The 20,164-nt window shown below is 39.8% G+C and overlaps 1 protein-coding gene across 1 annotated transcript in view; it reads left to right on the top strand.

The window, feature by feature from the left end:
• The window catches only part of hcn1 (hyperpolarization activated cyclic nucleotide-gated potassium channel 1), a 67,026-nt gene that overhangs the window by 30,764 nt on the left and 16,098 nt on the right, over positions 1–20,164 (top strand). The window contains exons 4-6 of the mRNA XM_019253711.2: positions 9,311–9,529; positions 15,009–15,155; positions 18,728–18,968. Of these exons, the coding sequence (XP_019109256.2) occupies positions 9,311–9,529; positions 15,009–15,155; positions 18,728–18,968 (607 nt within the window). The remainder of the gene's footprint in view (positions 1–9,310; positions 9,530–15,008; positions 15,156–18,727; positions 18,969–20,164) is intronic.

Here is a 20,164-nt window from a genome sequence, read left to right as displayed (position 1 = left end):
GTTTATCAATCAATCATGTATCAAGAACAACATTCTCAGGTTGCAGCTTGAACTACTATTACTAACTAATGTTATAATGGATCAATACTTTTGAGAGGATCAGTGTACTCTGTACACTGCTGCAGAGCAATAACATGGAGATAAAATGCGTTTTGTGATTAAAAAATTTAAGTTCTATGATATGCCAACCAATTCAACGGATATTTTCAACTTCATTAATTCATCAGTCTTAACATTTGCTTTTGAAAGGCTTTCTGTGCATTTATATTTTCTAGCACTGATTCTGGAAGAGTCTTAAACGTCTCATATAAATTATTGTTAATCCGATCCACAACATTTAGCTGATCAATGCAAAATGCTACAAAACATTTATTCACTTAATAAAGGAAGGCTCTGCACACTTACTATATGCCTGATGCACACGTTTAATCAAAAAACTTAATCGAATACTTAATTTCTTGACCCGAGGGAATCTCAGTGTTTATAATGCAAGTACACATGGGAAATATAGTTCAGAATTGTACTTCTTATGATGATTTACAAAGGGAACACTATAGATACAACATGTCACATAACGCTGTGTATCCAAAATAATCCAAATCATCCAAAATAATGAAAATGCATTTTAATTTTGACATGTTTTTAATATTCAGATTGTGATTCTGTATTGATTTCTGCTCCATTTTTTGTGATGACTGAACACTTGCATTGGACCTACATGTACAGAACCTTCCTTTCTCAAGATACACAGTTAGTTATCATAATAATGAAAAAAAAGTATATAATTGGTTGTAACTGTAACTCAGAAATATTGGAGGCAAAATCTTTGTACGTGCGATTGGTGTTGTAGGATGTCACGAGCAGCTAACATAGTCTTACTGATTGTGACGTGGTCCAATGAGCAATTTGTGGAATCTCTTCCCTTACAGAAGTGGAGGCCTGTGTGCTCACTGCGGGTTGGCAAATCCAAAGTGAAAAGCCCTGCCCACATGTGGGATTCCTCTTCCCATCGCAAAGCATTATGATTAGCATTCAAAAGCTAAAATGCTGATATCTCCCTTTCTGTTTACTGCAGGTATAAATGCATAATGCGATTCTTTGGCAGGTCAGGAGAGGGACAGTCAGAGGAATGTTGTATTCATAGATGTGTTTGCTTGGGTATGACTGCTTTAAATTCAGTTTTGCGTGATTTTCTTTTCTCTCTGTCGTTGGCTTGGTACTTTCTGTCTCCAGCTGTGAGAAGAAGAGTGGGGCCATCAAGGACTGCAGATACTGCTGAGTGGTGCAGTACACTGTGTAGGACTGTTATCTTCTTGACTAATGGCCTGAGAGTAGCTTCTTACTTTTTAGAGGCTGCATTTACTTAATCACCAGTCAAGATAATGTTGCTGTCGCTGTGTTGGCTCGGGTGATGGGGGTGCTGTTTTTGTCTGCATGTACAGTGTAAAGATATGTGTTCAGGAGCACAGAGGAACATATGTTTTGTTCGCTTACTGCTCCTTTCCAGGCTCATATTAAGAGGCAGATAGCTGAGCAGAAGCCTGCTGAGGATTCATGTCTCAGAGAGACTTGGGGGGTGGTGCAGACAGATAAACAAATACTGTAGGTGGACAAAAAAAGAAAAAGAAGAAAGGCCTGGTTAACCATGCATAACCACCCTGCAGCATCACTCACCCCTCCTGGCCTCTTTCATCCCTTGACCACCCACTGCTTTCCCATCTCTTTCTTCCCCAGCCCCCAAGTGACTCACTTCCAACAACCAAGCTCAGTCAGAGTTGAGCAAATCAAACTTTTCTTTCCTCTCACCTTTCTACTGGCACATTTTATCTAATGAAAGTGTAACACTGCTTTTGCCCTGATGTAAACAGCTTGTTTTTGTGGCTCTCTTGGTTAATTATTTGGTGCAGAGTATGGTTTAGACGGTTAAAATGGTTGGGAGTGCTGTTTACCCCCTCTTGGAGAGTCCTTGCTGATAATAGGAGGGTATAATCACACCCGTGTGTCTTTGTTTATTCAAAAATATGTGAGTATTTCCACCAGAGCTGTCAAGAGGTCAAGCACGGCTGGTTAGGATGTTTGAAAATGCAGCCTGCTGCTGAAACAATTTTGATGGACTCAAGATCACTTTTGTTATACGTGGAGGCTTTTCATCTGGAGAGTGCAGGCGGTTTCTCACTTCCAAACATAACAGATTGCTTCCCTGCTTAGTTTAACCTTTCTGATTGAGGGTGTGCTCATCAGTGAAAGTGGCTGCTGCATATGTGATTGCACATGATTGGACACCGAAAGCAAAAGAAAAGTCACCCCACTTCGAATGTCATTCTTGTTGTAGACTTTTATTTATTAGCCTTCAGAGGAAATAGAAGGAAAGGACTTCTACCAAGGTGACAGAATTAAAGCTGGAGTGTGAATCTTTTACATATAAATGAACATCTGTTATATTTAAGCCCTTCCCAAAATATTCACACAATGCTGATTTGGATCTTTCAAAGTTTACTGGAGTTTTGAAATCAGGTGTCTGGGGTTACATTCCCAGAAAAAAATGCTTTATTAAGTTATTTCTAATGCAAACTGAACATTTTTTGCTGCAGCAGATTCACGTTCAAAGCATTTAATTGGTGAAATATGAGTTGACTTTTATTCTGAAGTAATCACAGGAAATCTTAAAGCTTGACACTAACTGCTGTTTACACAATAAAACATTTTTATTAGGATTAGTCAGAAATATTGCAGGGTGTAATGAAACAAGAAGGAGCAGCCACAGTGAGCCTCCCTTGTGAGCCGTTCCAGACAAAAGTTATGTGCTGCAGGTTTAAGCAATATATTATGTGATAATGAAAATACAGGAAAGTAAACACATCACGAAACCAAGCAGCAACCTCTGTGGCTGTGCCAAAACCTGCAATTCCTCAAATGGCCACTTGAGGCTGGCTACAGAAGGAGTCAGTCTTCATAAGCCAACTTCACAGCAGAAATAAACATGTTTACAGCCTGGCACAAAAAACTATTTTGGTCTCTATAGCTTATTTCCCTATTCATGATAACTGTACTGATTCTGAATTTCTATATACCTCACCTTATGCATAATTAACATAATGACCACTTTTTTTTTAGCCTTTTTAAAGCTTTATTTTTGGCACAGATAACTGAAGAGTGACAAGAATGTGGGGAGGGAGAGATGCAGCAAAAGGCCACAGGTCGGATTCGAACCCTGGGCCACTGCTCAGACTTTGTACATGGCGTGGATGCTCTACCAACTGAGCTAATCAACACCCCCAACAGAATGACCATTTTGATTGACAGGTGGGATGGCTTGTTTGAGCACCTCTGGTCTGTCAATGATCCACATCTTTGCCCTTTTTTTTGGAATAATCAAGAAGTGCAAGAAGCATAACTGTGAACGTGGCGACAGCCAGAGCCATCACACAGCCAACAGCTCTTTAGAAACCTACAGGTGACATCAGGGATATGACATCCAAATTTATAATCTATGCTCAAAACACAGTATAAGCCATGCATAAACTACTGCACACCCTGCATCAACAACTGGAGCTGAAAAGGTTAGATGATGGACAGAAATTGAATCGCAATTATTTTGACAAGAAAATACTTGGAAGAATAATCAATATTATAATCACATAATAATCAGTATTCGCAACCTCACTAACAACCCAACCTGACAGTCCAGAGGAAAGCAAAGGAGGCCTCTGCTAAAAAACAAAAGCAAAATTTCAAGAAGCATCCTTTATCAGGACTGCTGAGCAGACAAAAAGCAGGTGAACCTACAGGACAAACAGAACCCATCCTACAAACTGAGATACATCACTGTGACCACTCGTCTTGCCAACTTCCAGTTTAGTAGCAGGGCTGTAGACCCCTTCACTTCCTCACTTATGTGATCAAAGACTGTTGTGCCTTCTGTGCACTCGAGATGTGATGAACAGTCGAGAACAGCTTGTAGTTTGATTATGTAATTGAAAAAATGAATATTGTGCACCACTTTTTTTTTCCATGCTTGGGACAGCTTGCTGGGTTTTAGAGCGTTATACGACTGAGTAATTAAAACCATCAGCTAATGCGGATGTTTTGCTTTCTTTTTTAATATGGATTAAAAAAACACATGAGGGGAACGTTTACCTGGAATGAAACATGGAAATGAAATACAAAATTCTTGTCTAAATATCATGAAATCTGGCAAATTGGGTGAAAAATACTTTTGCCAATAAGTAAAGCTAGAGTGAAACTAGGACAGCTTTTGAATCACTGCATCTGTGGGAGTACAGATGATAAATCACTCTGATTTGTGTTATTTACCCCATGAGCTGTGCTTTTGAGGGGTCAAACCATATCCTTTATAGCTGTGCATTACATCGTGTTAGTCTCATACGGTATCAACAACAACTGACGCCTCTGGGTCACGCTTAACACTGGGGCGATGGTGAATCATCGATTCCGTTCCCGGTCATATAACCAGTCATATCTTGTGTTGGAGGCACGATGTTGTGACTAATGAATCGAAATGCAAGTTGTTAAACTCGCAGTCAGACACTCAGGATCAGACTAATTATAGAAAAGTTGTTGATTTTAATGCTTTGGCAATGGTGTGGGGTGAGATGAGTATTAATGAAGTTAGTCTGTGAAGTCACTTTGCTGTAATAACAAAGGGAGAGCTGCTGTAAGATGAAGGATCTGATGTCACTTGTTTTGCTGCATCCAGAGCTTAAATTATATTTAGAACTCTGGAGGAACTGAATACATCTGCTGTGTTAGCCACCTTTATTAAAATAAGGGGGATTGTAGAGAATATAAAAAATTAGAAACTGCATTTGTTGAAGAAATACTGCAATGAGTCATTCTTCTCAATGGACAGAAGGGCTGTAAGGGCACGAAACCAAATAATAATAAATAATTCTGTCAATCTCTGAGATTTCTGGTGGTTCTTGACACTTTTAACAAACTGGAGTAAATATTCTTGATTAGTAGAAATCAAGAACAATGCTATGTACTATGTACTGTAAGATTGGCTGCTACAATCATAGCAAACTTGCTGCGCGTCACTTACTGTTATGAGAGGACAAGTACAAACTCAAGGAAGGAAACCACGATGCAGACATTAAATGTCCGTTGTTGTTAACGTGGCTTTCTCACTCTCACTGTCTGTGTCAGGTAATAAAATTGCTTCTTTCCATTCCCTCCTTCCATGTTTTTGGAGAATATATGAATATATGCAAAATGTTGCTGCAACCCCATGCTGAACAAATACTCCCTGACTCATTAGTATTTACAAATACTGCTGCTGCAAATCTTTATAAAACCAGCCATTTGCTACCTTCTTAAAGAAGCGTCTGTAATCCTTCAACCTGGAAATATGTGAGCTGAAACAGATGGCTTTTATTCCTTTGATTTTAAATGTTTATGAAACATAACTTCTTTTTTTAAGATTATTTTTTGGGCTTTTTATGCCTTTAATGATAGGACAGCTGAGGATAGACAGGAGGCAGGGGGCAGAGAGAGGGGGAGTGACACACAGTAGACGGCCGTCTGAAGCGGGATTCGAACCAGGGCCAGCTACGGCTGCTTAACCCACTACGCTACTGACCGCCCCATGACTTCTTTAAAATACTGGTATATATACATTATACTAAATGCGACTCTTACAATAGTTAAACAGTGTATATCTGCACAGAACATCAATGATGTCTTACCGGGTAATTAGAAGTGACTGCTGGTGGTTTTATTGAAATCACAGTTTAAAAGTTTCAAATTGCAAGAGCTGCAATTTTAATTATACCCTACATAATTGCTGCTAACACAACAATTTACATACGATTTATGTAAGCAGCTACAGTTCAGGGCTGTATCCTACTGTAAGATGTCATCAGTCACACACAGCAGTCAGCATGAAGTGAAGCCTATGTGGAAGTGCCAAAAACTGCAAATCCTCAAACATCCACTTGAGGCTGGCTGCAGAACATGTCAATCTCGATGAGCTTCGATATTATATCAGCCTGGTACAAAAAACTGTTTTGGTCTCTATTTCCCTGTTCATGACAACTGTACTGTTTTTTTCTTTTGAAACTCATCCATTCAAATTACATTAAAGCTCAAAGTTATGCAGAATAAACAGCGCGGCCACTTTGATTGACAGGTTGGTGCTGTTACAGATGGCTTGTTTGAGCACCCAGGCGTTGTTTGGATCTCCTCAGGCTCACCAATGATTTGTATCTATAAAGCCATGAGGCAAAAGAGGCTGGACTGCATCACGACGGCCAGAGCCACCACAGTCTGAACTTCACATTCGGGTGACGTCACACATACACTGTCCATTCTTATCTGTCTATCACTTTTTTTATATATATAATCTGTAGCTTTTCAGCTTTAATCAATAACTAAAATCCCACTTTTGAATATCATGATTGCATTTTAATATTATTGACTGTAGTGAGCTACATTTTCCAAGATTACAAGCAGTTTCTTGCAGTTGAGATCCTAAGCTTCAAACAAGATCGATTTGTGATTAGAAAAAAAGAATAAAATCTATTGAAATTGCAAAATATCCCTCAATATCCCTCTATCTGGGCCCTTAGCATATTGAGACATTCAATCAAATCATAACTCAATAAAGTCTATTATGAATGGTCCACAGCTAATTCTTCTCTCATTAGCGACTTTTGAATTCTGCATTAAACATGGTCAACGGAAAATATTTCAGCAACAACATCCTTTCTTCAAACTGCTGTCAGACAGTAGGGAAGAATATTACTGCAGTGGATGATAACATCTTCAACAAATGTGCCCCAAAATAGCGCCTGCATCATGTGCTCTCCACGTAAAACAAACATCATAAATATGCAATACAGTGCAACGGGATGTGACATCAATTCCAAACCCATATATAACCAAGACTGCAACAGGATCATATGACAAGCAAATGCAGTGCAGACATTCCCTGTTGGATCTGTTTATCTGTGCACCAAACACATACAGGGACAAATACCAAAAGGTGCTGTGAGTCAGCCCAGCGTGCCTGTTTTCATCTGGCAGATCTACACTTCTCTGCTCCTCCATCCATACAAATATAGGAATTTGTTCCTGTTACACAGTCGGGTGGGTTTGTTTTGTGTGTGTGGGTAAAGAGATTATTCAATGTGTTGTGTGCTGCAGTGAAACATCACATGTTTCTGCTCGTACAAAAACTACAAACATTTCCAGTACTTTGTATATTGTTGAAGAAATGGCGGTTATGTGTCTGGCACTTGAAGGCAGTGTTTGTTAGCTAAACCATTTGGGGAAAAGAATATATGAAACTGCCAAGACAAACTGGACTCTTTTTGTTATTCAAGCTGGCAAGTGTAATTATGACAAATTTTCTAATCAGTCTCTGGAAGAAACAACGAATCAGCCTGGAGATAAGAACTGGTGACTCATCCAGGGCAGATGATTAACTGTAAATTTACTCATTTACTAAATCCCAGTTGATGAACAGCATGGAGTCGAGACTGGAGAATGACTTGACAAAAGGAGACACCGAAGTGTTGACATGATGGGATGTGTAGTATTACAGTGTGGAACTATGTCAACTTGTGGAAAAAGACAGAGACAAAGTATATTTTCTGGAGGTGAAATAGCTATTCTGTATGGCGCACTTCGGTTTCATAGTTGTTTACAGGAGGTGAAAAGAGTCAGCAACTTGGCTGTGGCTATAAGGCCTGTACTAGAGAACTGTCACATTTGCCTCAAGATAGGAACTTACTGGGTTTCATAGATGTAGCCTCGGTGGGCCTGTTCAGTGGCTCGCTAGAGATTTTGCATGTCTCCAGGCAAAAGACGCTCATTTGACTCGTACTGTATTAATGAGGATGTCTATATACTGCTCTGAATCCAAGACATGACTTCTCCTGGTTGAGACCAACAAAAACTTGTGAATAATACCGCACATCTGCAGACAGACCCTGCAAGGCATTCATAGTGTTTGAGCCTTTTTTTACACTTACAGTGATTGAAGTAGTTGTGTGAAGTATATAAAAGAGAGAAAAGTGGGCGTAATTATCGGTTTCGGAAAATGGGTGGCTGCAAAAATCATGAAAGCATAGCTCCATGGAAGATGTTTGATATGTCGATATAAAATGCTCATTGTAAGGTATTATACCCCAAACATACTTATTGAGCTTATATTCAATTTCTGCCATATTCTTCTAAAAGATCCCCCTATATTTTACACACCTTGCTGAAAGTAATCATAAAACTCTACAACTGTGTGATCACTTGACCACCAAAGATGGAGGGGGAGGACTTTAAGGCATCTACACAAGGGGCCCATCTTCTAATAAACCATCCATAATATCTCTAAAAAAAACTAATGATAGACAAGAGGAGTCAAAGAAGCTGATCTTGAGTAGCAGACTTACACTTCTGACTGGCTTTTCTTATTTACAAACTTCTTTTCAAACTTCTTAGTTTGATTAATGACGAGACAGCAATGAAATGGCTCCTTATGAACCCAGCTGGACACATTATTGGATAATAGGGCCCCTCATGAACTCAATTTCTTATTGGGTATCACTTTGTGAGGAGCTATTAATGATAGCATGGACGACTCTCACCCGGGGCAACTCTCTCAGTAACTAACTAGCTAAATGTGTGTGTGTGTGTGTGTGTGTGTGTGTGTGTGTGTGTGTGTGTGTGTGTGTGTGTGTGTGTGTGTGTGTAGAGTCTGCAGAAGAGTTACTTCCCTCCCAGCTCTGTATTTCTGTTCCCCTGCCTTCAACATGCTGAATCCCATTACAAAACTTAATGAAAATCAAACCTGAGAGAGGGCACAACAGTCCAGGTCAGTCCTCCCCTCACTGTGAAGGATGCCCTGAGCTTTTAAAAGAAACCACAGACCCTCAGACTTCTGTAAATAATGCAAGTTTATGTTTTGTTTTTTTTGTGTGTTTTTTGGAGCACTTGCAAACATGAACTGTTTCCACCCTTTGGCATATTGGAAAAAGAATGAGGCCAGGTGGGTCCAGGCAGAGCAGGTTTTGAAAGGTTGAGTGAAAGAGGGGGGAGAAAGCAGGTAGAAAGTTCAGCCCCTCAGTAAGGGCATTAGGCTGTGGGGCATGAAGAGTATGTTGGCAGGATGTTTGGTAGAGGCTCAGTGATCCATCAAAGGAAAGCCTGTCTTTCTATTCTGCCTGCTGGAGAGCCTTCCCTCTCTGCTTTGCCTCGCAGTAACTCCCCCCCACCCCCTCTCTGTCTCTCTCTCTGTTCCTCCCCCTTTCCCTTCTCTCTCTCTCTCTCTCTCTCTCTGTCTCCCTCGTTACAGAACGTTTCCTGGGGTAAGCAGTACTCTTATGCCCTCTTCAAAGCCATGAGCCACATGCTGTGCATCGGGTATGGTGCCCGGGCACCCGTCAGCATGTCTGACCTGTGGATCACCATGCTGAGTATGATTGTAGGTGCCACATGCTACGCCATGTTTGTGGGCCACGCTACAGCTCTAATCCAATCACTGGACTCCTCACGAAGGCAATACCAGGAAAAGGTAAGATCCAAATAAGGACACACGTTGTTACTAATTATAAAGAAGACTGGGTTTACATGATATTCAGTGTTATTTCAATTAAAGTAACTGCGTGGTATGGAGTACAAATCTTTAATATTTTGTTGTTTCAAGGTAAGTAATGCTAATTACCACTGGGACGGCATTAAAGTATTAGTCTGAGGATTTTGCTGCATAAAATCCAGCTCATTGGAGCTAGACTTAAATAAATTAGGTTTTCTCTCAGTGGCCCTACAGATTAGATCACAATATCCGGGGTCATGACAAGGAAAAAGGATTTTCTCCTCCTGAGAAAATTGTACCAGGCCAACGGGGTGAAAAGGTCTATGACATGACCAGCCACCTTATTGTCTGTATTCTACCAGTGAACACATTTTTATTCCTTCCTTTCATTTCAGTCCCTATTACGTCACTTTTTTTTTTTTTTTTTTTTGCGTGGATGGTGATTATCCAGCGATTCAGCAGAGCCACCATCTGTGATACCGCTGAGGGGCCTGGGCAATTCCCAGAACACACGGCCATGACTGATGTGATCTGTGCTCACACGCAAGAACCTGAGTTTGACTCCAAAACTTTTCATTTGTGCTTGTGCTGCAGAATCCCATGTACATACACCATTGTAGTGTTGGGGATCATATATGCTCTATGGAATGCCAAGATCCGCTTATGATTAAAATGAAAAGCTGACCTTTAACTTCTGCAGCAGCATAGATGATGTACGCTCAGATAGATTGATTCAACTACCATGTACTGTATGGAGACATTTTCGAATACGTTTTTTTTGTCTAAGGAAACAGTATTAATGTCATTTAAGAAAGTTGGGTGAACCAAAAGAGGATGAACAGGAACTGGTAATGATCTGAACTTGCACTTTGCTGTTTTTTATTTTATTTTTGGACTGTTGTTGGTGTGGGTATAAACTTGTGATGGACATTTCTTTTACTATTTTCTGACTTTTGATAGATTAAATGACTAATCAAGAAAACAATCAGAACATTAGGACTACAACTAAGCAACTAACTTTTCATCACAAGTTCATATGTGGATTATTTAGTGAATAATTTAGCCTGTAAAATGATCTGGCAGTAATGGTTTTGTTGGAGCACTAGTCACACAAAAATGAATAAAACACAAAAATATTAGTTAACTATCATATATGACAAAGAAAAGTTGAAAATGCACACATTTGAGTGGCTGCAAATCAGCGAATGTTAAACTATTCTGCTTAATCACCCAATCGACTAATTGTTTCAGAAATTAAACGGCGACTTTGTTAGCTGCAGCCCGACTGTAGACAGCCACATGCATGAAGTCAGAACAAGACTGATACAAAAAGTAGACGCATCAATTATCCCGCTGAAGGTTGTTGCCATAATTCTTATCAGAGCATTGGCAGAGTCACCTTGACTGTGACTATAACAGGACGAACTAAAATACCAGTTCATTAATTTACACCTTGCATATAAAAGCATTTAACTGTTATCAACTCATTGTAAAATGATGGTCTGACCTTGGCAGCTGCTTCCATGGTCAATGCAATCTAGATAAACAACCCCTCTGTGATTTGGTGCAGTGTTGTTAGACGTGGTACTTAAAATAAGGAACACTTTGCCTCACTTTTAAAATACAAATACATGTTTTATTGTGGTACAAACAATGACTTGTCTTTTTTTTATTGATTGAAATACATTGATTTATGCAACATCATGCTAGATGAGATGATAAAATGCTTATCATTCAGTTTCATCATCCTCTGATAGATGGAGACAAAGAGAAGGAAAAATTCCTCCTCACACGAACCATCAGGAGGTCTGAACTCAGACACAGAACTGATAGCAAGTCCACACTCAGCACAAGTTAATCAAAGAGCTTTTAGCCTGACTAAATAACTGACTTCTACATAAACTTAAATCTGTCATACTCCAAAACATAATTTTATGAGTGAACAGCCAGATACGTAGACGTCACAGCACATTCCACCAAAAAATTAACCACAGCAAGTTGCCCACAGCGAACAGGACAGCCGCTCATTGTTTGAATTAGTGACATGTGTCTTGCTCAGTATGTGATGTACATCTGCTTCACAGCAAATCTGCTTAATCTACATCCCACTTTAGCCTTTCAATATCCCTCCAGGCATTGAACTGACAGCTTTGAGGATGTGAATGCCATGTTCATGGAAACAGAGCCCCAGTGTGGAGCCAGATTCAGCTCGGGCTGATTTTGCTGCATGGCTGTGCATATCAGCAGAGCAGGCTGAGGAGCAGCAGGGATGGGTTCAGGGTACTCAGCCTCTAGTCACTACATCTATCACTGCCACAGCTGGGGGGTTGAGAACATGGATGGGAAGATGGATGTGGGTGTGAGGTTAGAGGTTAGCTCGGGACAGAGGATGTTACAGAAGATGAAGAATGATGGAAGTAATCATTCTTGTCAGCAGGCTATACTTAAATTATAAAAACATATCCTTAATGGACTTGTTATGACATCTTTTTCATGCTCTCTTATGTGTCAAATAGGAGAAAAAAAGACCATTGAAGAGATATACAAAGATGGAAGGAAACAGACAAGATAGAGAAAGATATAGAGGAAGAGGGGAATCAGAGAAATTGTAGGATGGACGGGGCTGGAAGGAAATGATGGTGTAAAGCACGCATGGTCTCAAGACATGCCTGCTGTGACGCCTTGCTACTGAATCACTGTAAGCCACATACAGCTGCATGTCATCCGGCAGCTGAAGAGCTGTACTGTAAGACATATTAAGCTGTGCCTTATTTCACATACAGGGCTTGGAGTGTAATGTTAACTTAACTGTGTTTGCCCTGAAACAGTGGAAATAAAATGCCAGTTGTACAAGTAAAATGTCAGTTGGACATGGTGAACATGCAGCTATTAGTATCAAAAAGATAAAGTCATTGAAATCTTGACCCATGTATGAAAATACTATATGTAAGCAGTCATATTTAAATAATATTAACTGAATAAAAAAATAAAATAAATACAATTTTATATATATATATATATATATATATATAATATCTAATCAATGTTTGTACAAAACTACCCAAGAAAACACAACTTGCATTAGCTGTGATAAGAACAAGTCAGCTGTCTGTTTTCAGTCATTGTGCCAAGCTAAGCCAATCGGTTCTAGCTTCTTATTCAACACACATGAGAGTCTTAAATCTTCAAATTCTTGAATTTGATGAGAAGAATACAAATAGGGGGATTTACCAAATTTCCCAAAAGAAAGTTTCTTGATGTATTTTCTCCGCAAATAGTTTATAAATTTGGACCACCATTAATCAGCATTAGCATTTCTGAAAACAGATGGAAACTTCTTAAGCTGAAGAGACAAACGCATTCAAGTGTTACCTCATCTAGATGACAGAAATTTGATTTCAAAACCTCTTCTGCCCTCTTTAAGTCGTCTGTCTTATCAAGCAGATCCCCCTTTTTGCCAACGGAATATTTATATTTAGTTATATTTAATTAAGATGTACCACATATTACAGGATTTCCATGGGATGTTTTTTATTTGCAGATAACAAAGTGCATCTCAGGCTGTATTATATCACCAGAAATACCTGGTAGTGCCACTGGCAAGTACAGAAGTAGGTACATTTTGTGCCATATGGTTCATCCCAATGTAAGAAGAAAAGGGGTGAGAAGCACAAAGAGAGATATGGATGATGAGGAATGTGGTCAGCATCGATCTGGACATCTGCACGCATCAAACCTGAAATATCAGAGATGTCATGTCACGCTCAGCACCACCTTTGCCTGACTCTGTGCCCCCTGACGACCCCCAGTTAAAATGGTCTGGCTCTCACAGCTGCTGCTGGCTCTCACCTACCCCTCCACTGTGATTACCAGAGGCCGCGTGAGAGACAGTGTTTATTTTCAGGTGTCAGGGCCTTGAACTGGCAGGGAAGATTGTTTTTATGGCCCTGTCTGTGAAGAACCTGTGTGAGGAAACAGAGACTGATCAAAATTGATGAGCTGATGTATTGTCTACTAACTTTCACTATCCTTTTGGATTAATACTTGCTTTCAGTTTAATGTGGAAAGAATTTTAAGTCCCACTAAGATTCAATTAATTGCCACAATACAGGATGGTTCTCGCATCTTTGTACTGGCACTACTGCATAAATGGAAAAGTCCTGAGTCACAGGCCATCTGGCTTTGTGATAGTGAGGCCAAAAAATATTTTAGCCTTTCTACTATCTCTAGCTTTCTCCCTCTATCCATCCCTCCTACAATAATAAGATGCTTCTAATATCATTATGGGAGCTATAACCCACTAAATCCAGAGATTGAAATATATTTTACTTTTTGATAATAATAATTAGTAACTAATCAACCAGTTCATTACTTAACTAGTGACTAAATGACACTTAATAAACCCTACATTGGATTATAGTTGCATTTCTATGTATTTAATAGTGGTACAGTAGGTGTATCTGAAAATACACCTTTCTTATAACAAATAATGTTGTCTAAATAATGAAATGATTGTTGTTACAGTAGTTCTAACTATAAATACTTAAAGTATACTGTAGTTATGTTTCTTGTTATCTGTGGGAACTAAGACAGGAACTATAAATGACATGCAAATATTTATTAATTTGGGTTTCTAACAAAAATGTTATGCCACTTTCAGTATTTTGAAAGAACAAACCAGTGATTACCTCTAAATGATTGTGAAACTTACACATTTTATTTAGTTGTTTACTAATTCTTGTTCCCTGAATGTGGATGTAAATAAATTGTAATTGATTATCAATTGTATTAATGATACAAGGCAAGGCAAGTTTACTAATATAGCAGGATTCATACACTGAGAAGTGCTTTGCATGTTTTTATACTTAAATAGAGAATAAAAAGACAGTTACAGACACAGGAGAGGTGAGCTGGAGAATCACCTTGGCAGTTGCTAAATACTGTGTTCAGCACTACTCATGCTCCGAATATAAGAAATCACAACAAAATATTCAAGAGAAGTCATGCGAATAATGATCACGTGATCATGCAGTGTGTGCCATCTCGTTCATAGTCTATGCAGCTCCTAAATTTCTCCGGGATATCAGGTAAACCTTGCTAGTTCACATTAGATCATAGTTTAGTTGCCTATTAGGGCTGGGCTTCCTGCATGGGTGAGATAATCGGAACTGCTACCTTGGTCTGACATAGCCCTGGGCCTGTACTTGTTCCTACTTTCGTTCACCACCTGCTTCCCTCGTTCCGTCTCTCCCTCCCCACACACAGAACCAGGACATGGCACTGTGACTATGTGAAAGCACGGATTGTCCTCAATATGGAAACACAAATACACACTCTGAGGAACACATTTTTGTGGAGCTTTGCTTGTTTATTCAAGGCATACCTCGTTTCTATTACTAATTAACATTGTCATTAGAATGCTGAACTGATATCCCATCTGTTTTCTTTGCCTTTCCAGTACAAGCAAGTGGAGCAATACATGTCCTTCCACAAGCTTCCAGCCGACATGCGGCAGAAAATCCACGACTACTATGAACATCGCTACCAAGGCAAAATCTTCGATGAGGACAACATCCTGAGTGAACTCAACGACCCGCTCAAAGAGGTGAGACAAACCCTCTTTCCCTCCCTAAATTCAAGACATTCAGCTTTCTTTATGAACCTCATTTCATTATAAACAAACTTGATGTGTATTATATTTAAGATATATTTTTGCAATTTAAAGGTTTATTTTTTGGACGGGTAAAAAATACACTCACCAAAAAGAAGTTCTTGACAGGTAAGATGTCTCACAGTGGTTTGAGTTGTGGAATATGAATGAATTTATTCTGTCAAGATGAAGAGTGAATCTTCATTTGGCACCTTTTAACTGTGCAGTACCTGAAACTGAGATACCACCACCTGTCATCTTATCTTACAAGGTCGAGGATAAAAACAGCAAAAACGGATTTTCCACAGCACCCTGGGTGAATCCAGACCGACAGTTAAGATATGAAAATATTCTGTAGAGAGATATTACCTTTTCTTCACCTGTAATAAACAACCTGAGCTGTTGAACAATTGGACAAAGAGAGGAAATGGCAAGAAATAATTAAGTTTTGAAGGAGTCGAAGACCAGCTTTCACGTTCTTGGCTGACCTCCTCGTGTCAGCAGATTACATGGGTAATTATGCATAGGTGGATGGTAAAAGGAGAGGAATAAAAAGCAAAGCAAGCATAGGAATCGTGACTATCTCTCATGTAGCCCCATTAAGTCACCGTGCAGAGTCGAAAGCTGGGCGAGGGGAGTCGCTGCACAATCCCAGACACTCGCAGAGAAGTGCAGGGATTTAAAGGTATGACTTACTACACAGAAAATCCTGCAGGCTTTGTTCACCATGCAGAGCAAGCAAAGTTAAAATCTGCACAGAGACAGCTATGCCCATGGGACTGCTGGGTAAAAACAAACTGAGCTGCGCCCGAAAAACAAAACAGGACACATAAACTAGCTGAAGTTGCTATTTCACCATAAAACTGCTCTTAAGAATTCTGGATTATTCCAACAGCCTGTTCCTCCCAAAGAAGGTTATTACAGAAATGACTTTTCAGGCAAAAGGACCACATATGTGTTTTAATATGAAATGCAGACTATAGCAAAGTTTAATTTGTCTTTTGTAGTGCTTTTGATTCCGGGTCCTGTAGTTTTGTTTTACTTTTCCTCCATGTTTGCTGGCTTTGCTCAAACAACCCACTAAATAACTTTGAATCAGTCTTTTTAATCCCATGACTGTAACTTCTGTATTACTAACTCTACGGAGGACAATGAATTGTTTTCTCCCCGTGTCAGTAATGCGTATGCTTATTTCTTAATCTCTGAGGTTTTTGTCTGATCATCCATTTTAAGGACATAATAAAAATAAAAACATTAGAAATCTAAATCAGATTACAGAAAGTATGACCAACAACATGAACAGCACAGTGAAAGAGAAGTGAAGAAAATACTATAATACCATACCATAATAGTGGTGTATTCATACTGTGTTATTCAGTGCTAATGTGAAAGAAAGCAACTCTACCATATGTCCCTTTCACCAAATATCTGGCAGCTGTCATTGACAGGTTTTATCCAGGTAATTCTGTTCTTAGACCATCCTTTTAAGAAGCTAGATGACTAATGCTTACTAACCTTTATGGAAGTGTCGATACCACTTTTCTAAACGACCTTGCTTTTGCCACCTCCTATTTGAATCCAATTACACTAAAAGCAACTGTACACTTCATAAACTAACATATTATGGCTTAACCAATTAGGTCCATCTTGATTTGTCAGTGTGGCACCTTCTCTGTTGAGCAAGGCCTAATTGGCTTCTGTAGCTAAGTGGCCATATGTTATTTTTTATTTGATAAAGGATGGGAGCTGTGGGGTTTGTTTTTCAATGTCTGTTAAATGGATAGGGACTAGAATACAGACCAGGGATGCAGTCAAAAATCAATGAATGCAGCTTCAAGCCAGACCCAGTCCAGGTAGTCTGACAGAGGCTGAGGTAGTTGGGCTGATTGCTGAGTGTCGGCACGTTGTGTTCCAGCACAGTTTTGTGGGAGCTGACCCTTAGGTCAATTTGGGATCAGAATCTGCTCCACTTAGCAGCACTCAGACTCACTTTGGGCCGAAGCAGGGGCCATGAAATCAGTCCAAGTATACTTCAGCTGATTCTGGCATGTCATTTATCACAAGTCTTACATGAGTTTGTTACCAGGCGTCCCAGATTCAGACTGCTGTTGGCTCAAGCAATCATGACTACCTGAGATTCACATGACAACTCTGTGTGAGTGGACAAAACAGCTTTGGGGTTTTGGTGTGGGGTAGGAAAGGTCAAGGGTAATGATGCTTACAGCAAAGTTGTTTTAGTGAAAATCAACTTGCAGAGGATTTAAACTAGTTTGAGGCATGTGATCCATCACATTGGACATTGTTTGTTGCTGCACTGCAGCTCTTGACAGAAACCACTTTAAAAACTCTCCTTGGTGTTTCTTTCAAGGACGGCCTAACATCCGATAATTGATTGTCAGCTGCCAGAAAGCATTTAATTGATAAGCTCTGGTATCGGAAAACCCCGTTAACAAGATGCACAGGCAAACATGGAAACCTGAAAAGGAAAATTGCATTGCATTAAAAGGTTTTTGGCAGCCATGTCTCAGATTTCAGATGTCTGAGTGTCCATTAATGCTCTAACAGGGAGAATTATTTAAACAACAGCTGTTTGCACACTAAATAACCACAAAATGACAAAAAGCCTTTTACAAGAAATAATGAATAATGAATAATGCCCATTGTGATGAATTGCCTGTCTTGGGCAAGTTTTTCAGACCAGTAAAACATTTTTTTTTTTTTATGTGAAAAATATTATGTCAAATATCAAAGTTTGGTCTAATGGTCTAAATATAACACAAGACTGTTTTGCTGTTCCCTCTTCCCCCAACCTCCCCTTTCGTTTCCTCTGTCTCGCTGCCTCCTTTTCTCCACCATATGACAAATCTTTAAATAGGCATAGCCAAAGATTGTTTCCCCAAGAGGATTCCTGGCTGGGCATGAAAATTGCTTACTCTCTAATTCATTAGTTCTGGTGCATGATTGAGGTCAGAACCCTGTGGCATTAGCTGACACCGGCATCTGAGACTGAGCTAACATCTCTTTGCGTCTCTTAGCTAGAGAACGTCCCAGAGATTTGATATCTCTCTGTTAATGTCCTGTTGTCACTGAAGGGGAGTTATCCCTCATGGGGGGTCAACAACACACCACCGCAGATGCCAAGTGTCCCAGCTTTCCATCTGCACAGCAAAAGAGATGTATGGGTAAACAGACAACAAGCTCCTAATCTCCTGCTGGGTCTGAGGGGACAGGATGAGACCAAAGAGATGGCCCGCAGCCGGCACCGGAGGGCAGACTCATCAGGATCTGGCTCCTGTGCCAAAAAGTTTTTTTTCTCAGGAGTGATGGGAAGTGCTTTAGAAGTATTAAGGATGAAGCAGCAATACGCATCCAATTCATTTATGGCTGCAAATAAAACAGGAATGAAGGATTTGTGCCACTGGTCTGACACAAATTTTTCATGTTGCAGGTGGAAATTGCTGATATATTTATTGCATGATCTGTTTGACCGACTCTTTTTTTTTTTCTTCTTTTTTTTTCTTCACCAGGAAATCGTCAACTTCAATTGCCGTAAGCTTGTGGCCACCATGCCTTTGTTTGCCAACGCGGACCCCAATTTCGTGACGGGGATGCTGAGCAAGTTGAAGTTTGAGGTCTTTCAGCCCAATGACTACATTATCCGAGAGGGCACAGTCGGGAAGAAGATGTATTTTATTCAACATGGTGTTGCAAGCGTCATTACCAAGTTCAGCAAAGAGATGAAGCTGACTGATGGATCTTACTTTGGAGGTAAGAACAGAAAATCTGAAATTTAAATGCAAACAATGAATTATATATATTAGTACTGCCATGCAAGAACACTATACACACAGTCACATGTTCTCGCAGGATGTTCGTAAGGTTATATATTGAGACTCTAGCCTGAGGTCTTGCTTTTGATGCTGTTTGAAGTAAAATTATTGTAGATGTAGATTCTCATTAGCCAGTGCTGGACGTAAGTCAGTTTCTGTAGTTACATAATACATCATCTGGTTGTTGGAGTAGGCCAAGGCGTGGATCAGGCATCCCTTAGGACACACAGACGTTCCTCCCCCACCCTCCTCAACCTCACACACACACACACACACCACACACCACACACACACACACACATGCATGAACTCTTCTCCCCCTTAATACGTTCCTGCTGCATATACTTGGCACTGTCAGGAGCAGCTAGTTGTTCCTTCTTTGTAAAATCATTCATTCGGTCTTCCAATTCTCTTTGTCCGGGCACAAGTCCCATTCCTTCATCCAAAACATTACCAATATCATACATTTTTTAAAGGTGTAAAGCGTAATTTCTTTGCACGTTGTTTACCCAGCAAGACAATGTCTGCCTGTGGATGTGAAAGCAAAGCAAAGTTTCCTATTTTAGAGGTTCTTGCATATTTTATCTCATGAGTTCATCCCCACTATGGAAGGAGCCTGAGGAGTCTAAGAATACCTTCGCTTTGCATGCAGTTCATGTCTCACAGGCGAGCTCGGGAAGGCAGTGAATCAAAAAGGAAATTGGTCGACTTTTTTTCCTGCTTGTTCAAACCACAGGATTGCTGTCATGTCACTGGATGTGCATAGGTAGTACTTTATGGGATTAATATGGGATTGCCAGAGGAGACTGGGGCCATTTAAAATTCTGTACAGAGTGGACATGTCATATAGTAAGACATGTGGCGGTTGCAGTGTGGCATTCAAACAATTAATCCTCTGGGGCTGCAGCTCAAGAGATATTCTGCTAAAGAATCATTGTGGCACAGAACAAGTCCATCTTGTTTAAAAAACTAAGCTGAAATGTCAGAGTGAAACCTTCGGCCAATAAGACTATGAAAAATGGATCTTAATGGCAGAGAGCGTGAGTGCATTTATCAAACTGTTTTAGACAAAAAGAAAAGAAATGGGAAAAGAATTTAATTGGCCATTGTTTGAAGTCAGAGGATGAAAAGAAA

Source organism: Larimichthys crocea, chromosome IX, assembly GCF_000972845.2.
Source record: "Larimichthys crocea isolate SSNF chromosome IX, L_crocea_2.0, whole genome shotgun sequence".
In the NCBI taxonomy this organism is placed as follows: domain Eukaryota; kingdom Metazoa; phylum Chordata; class Actinopteri; family Sciaenidae; genus Larimichthys; species Larimichthys crocea.
This window is presented reverse-complemented; position numbering and strand designations above follow the sequence as displayed.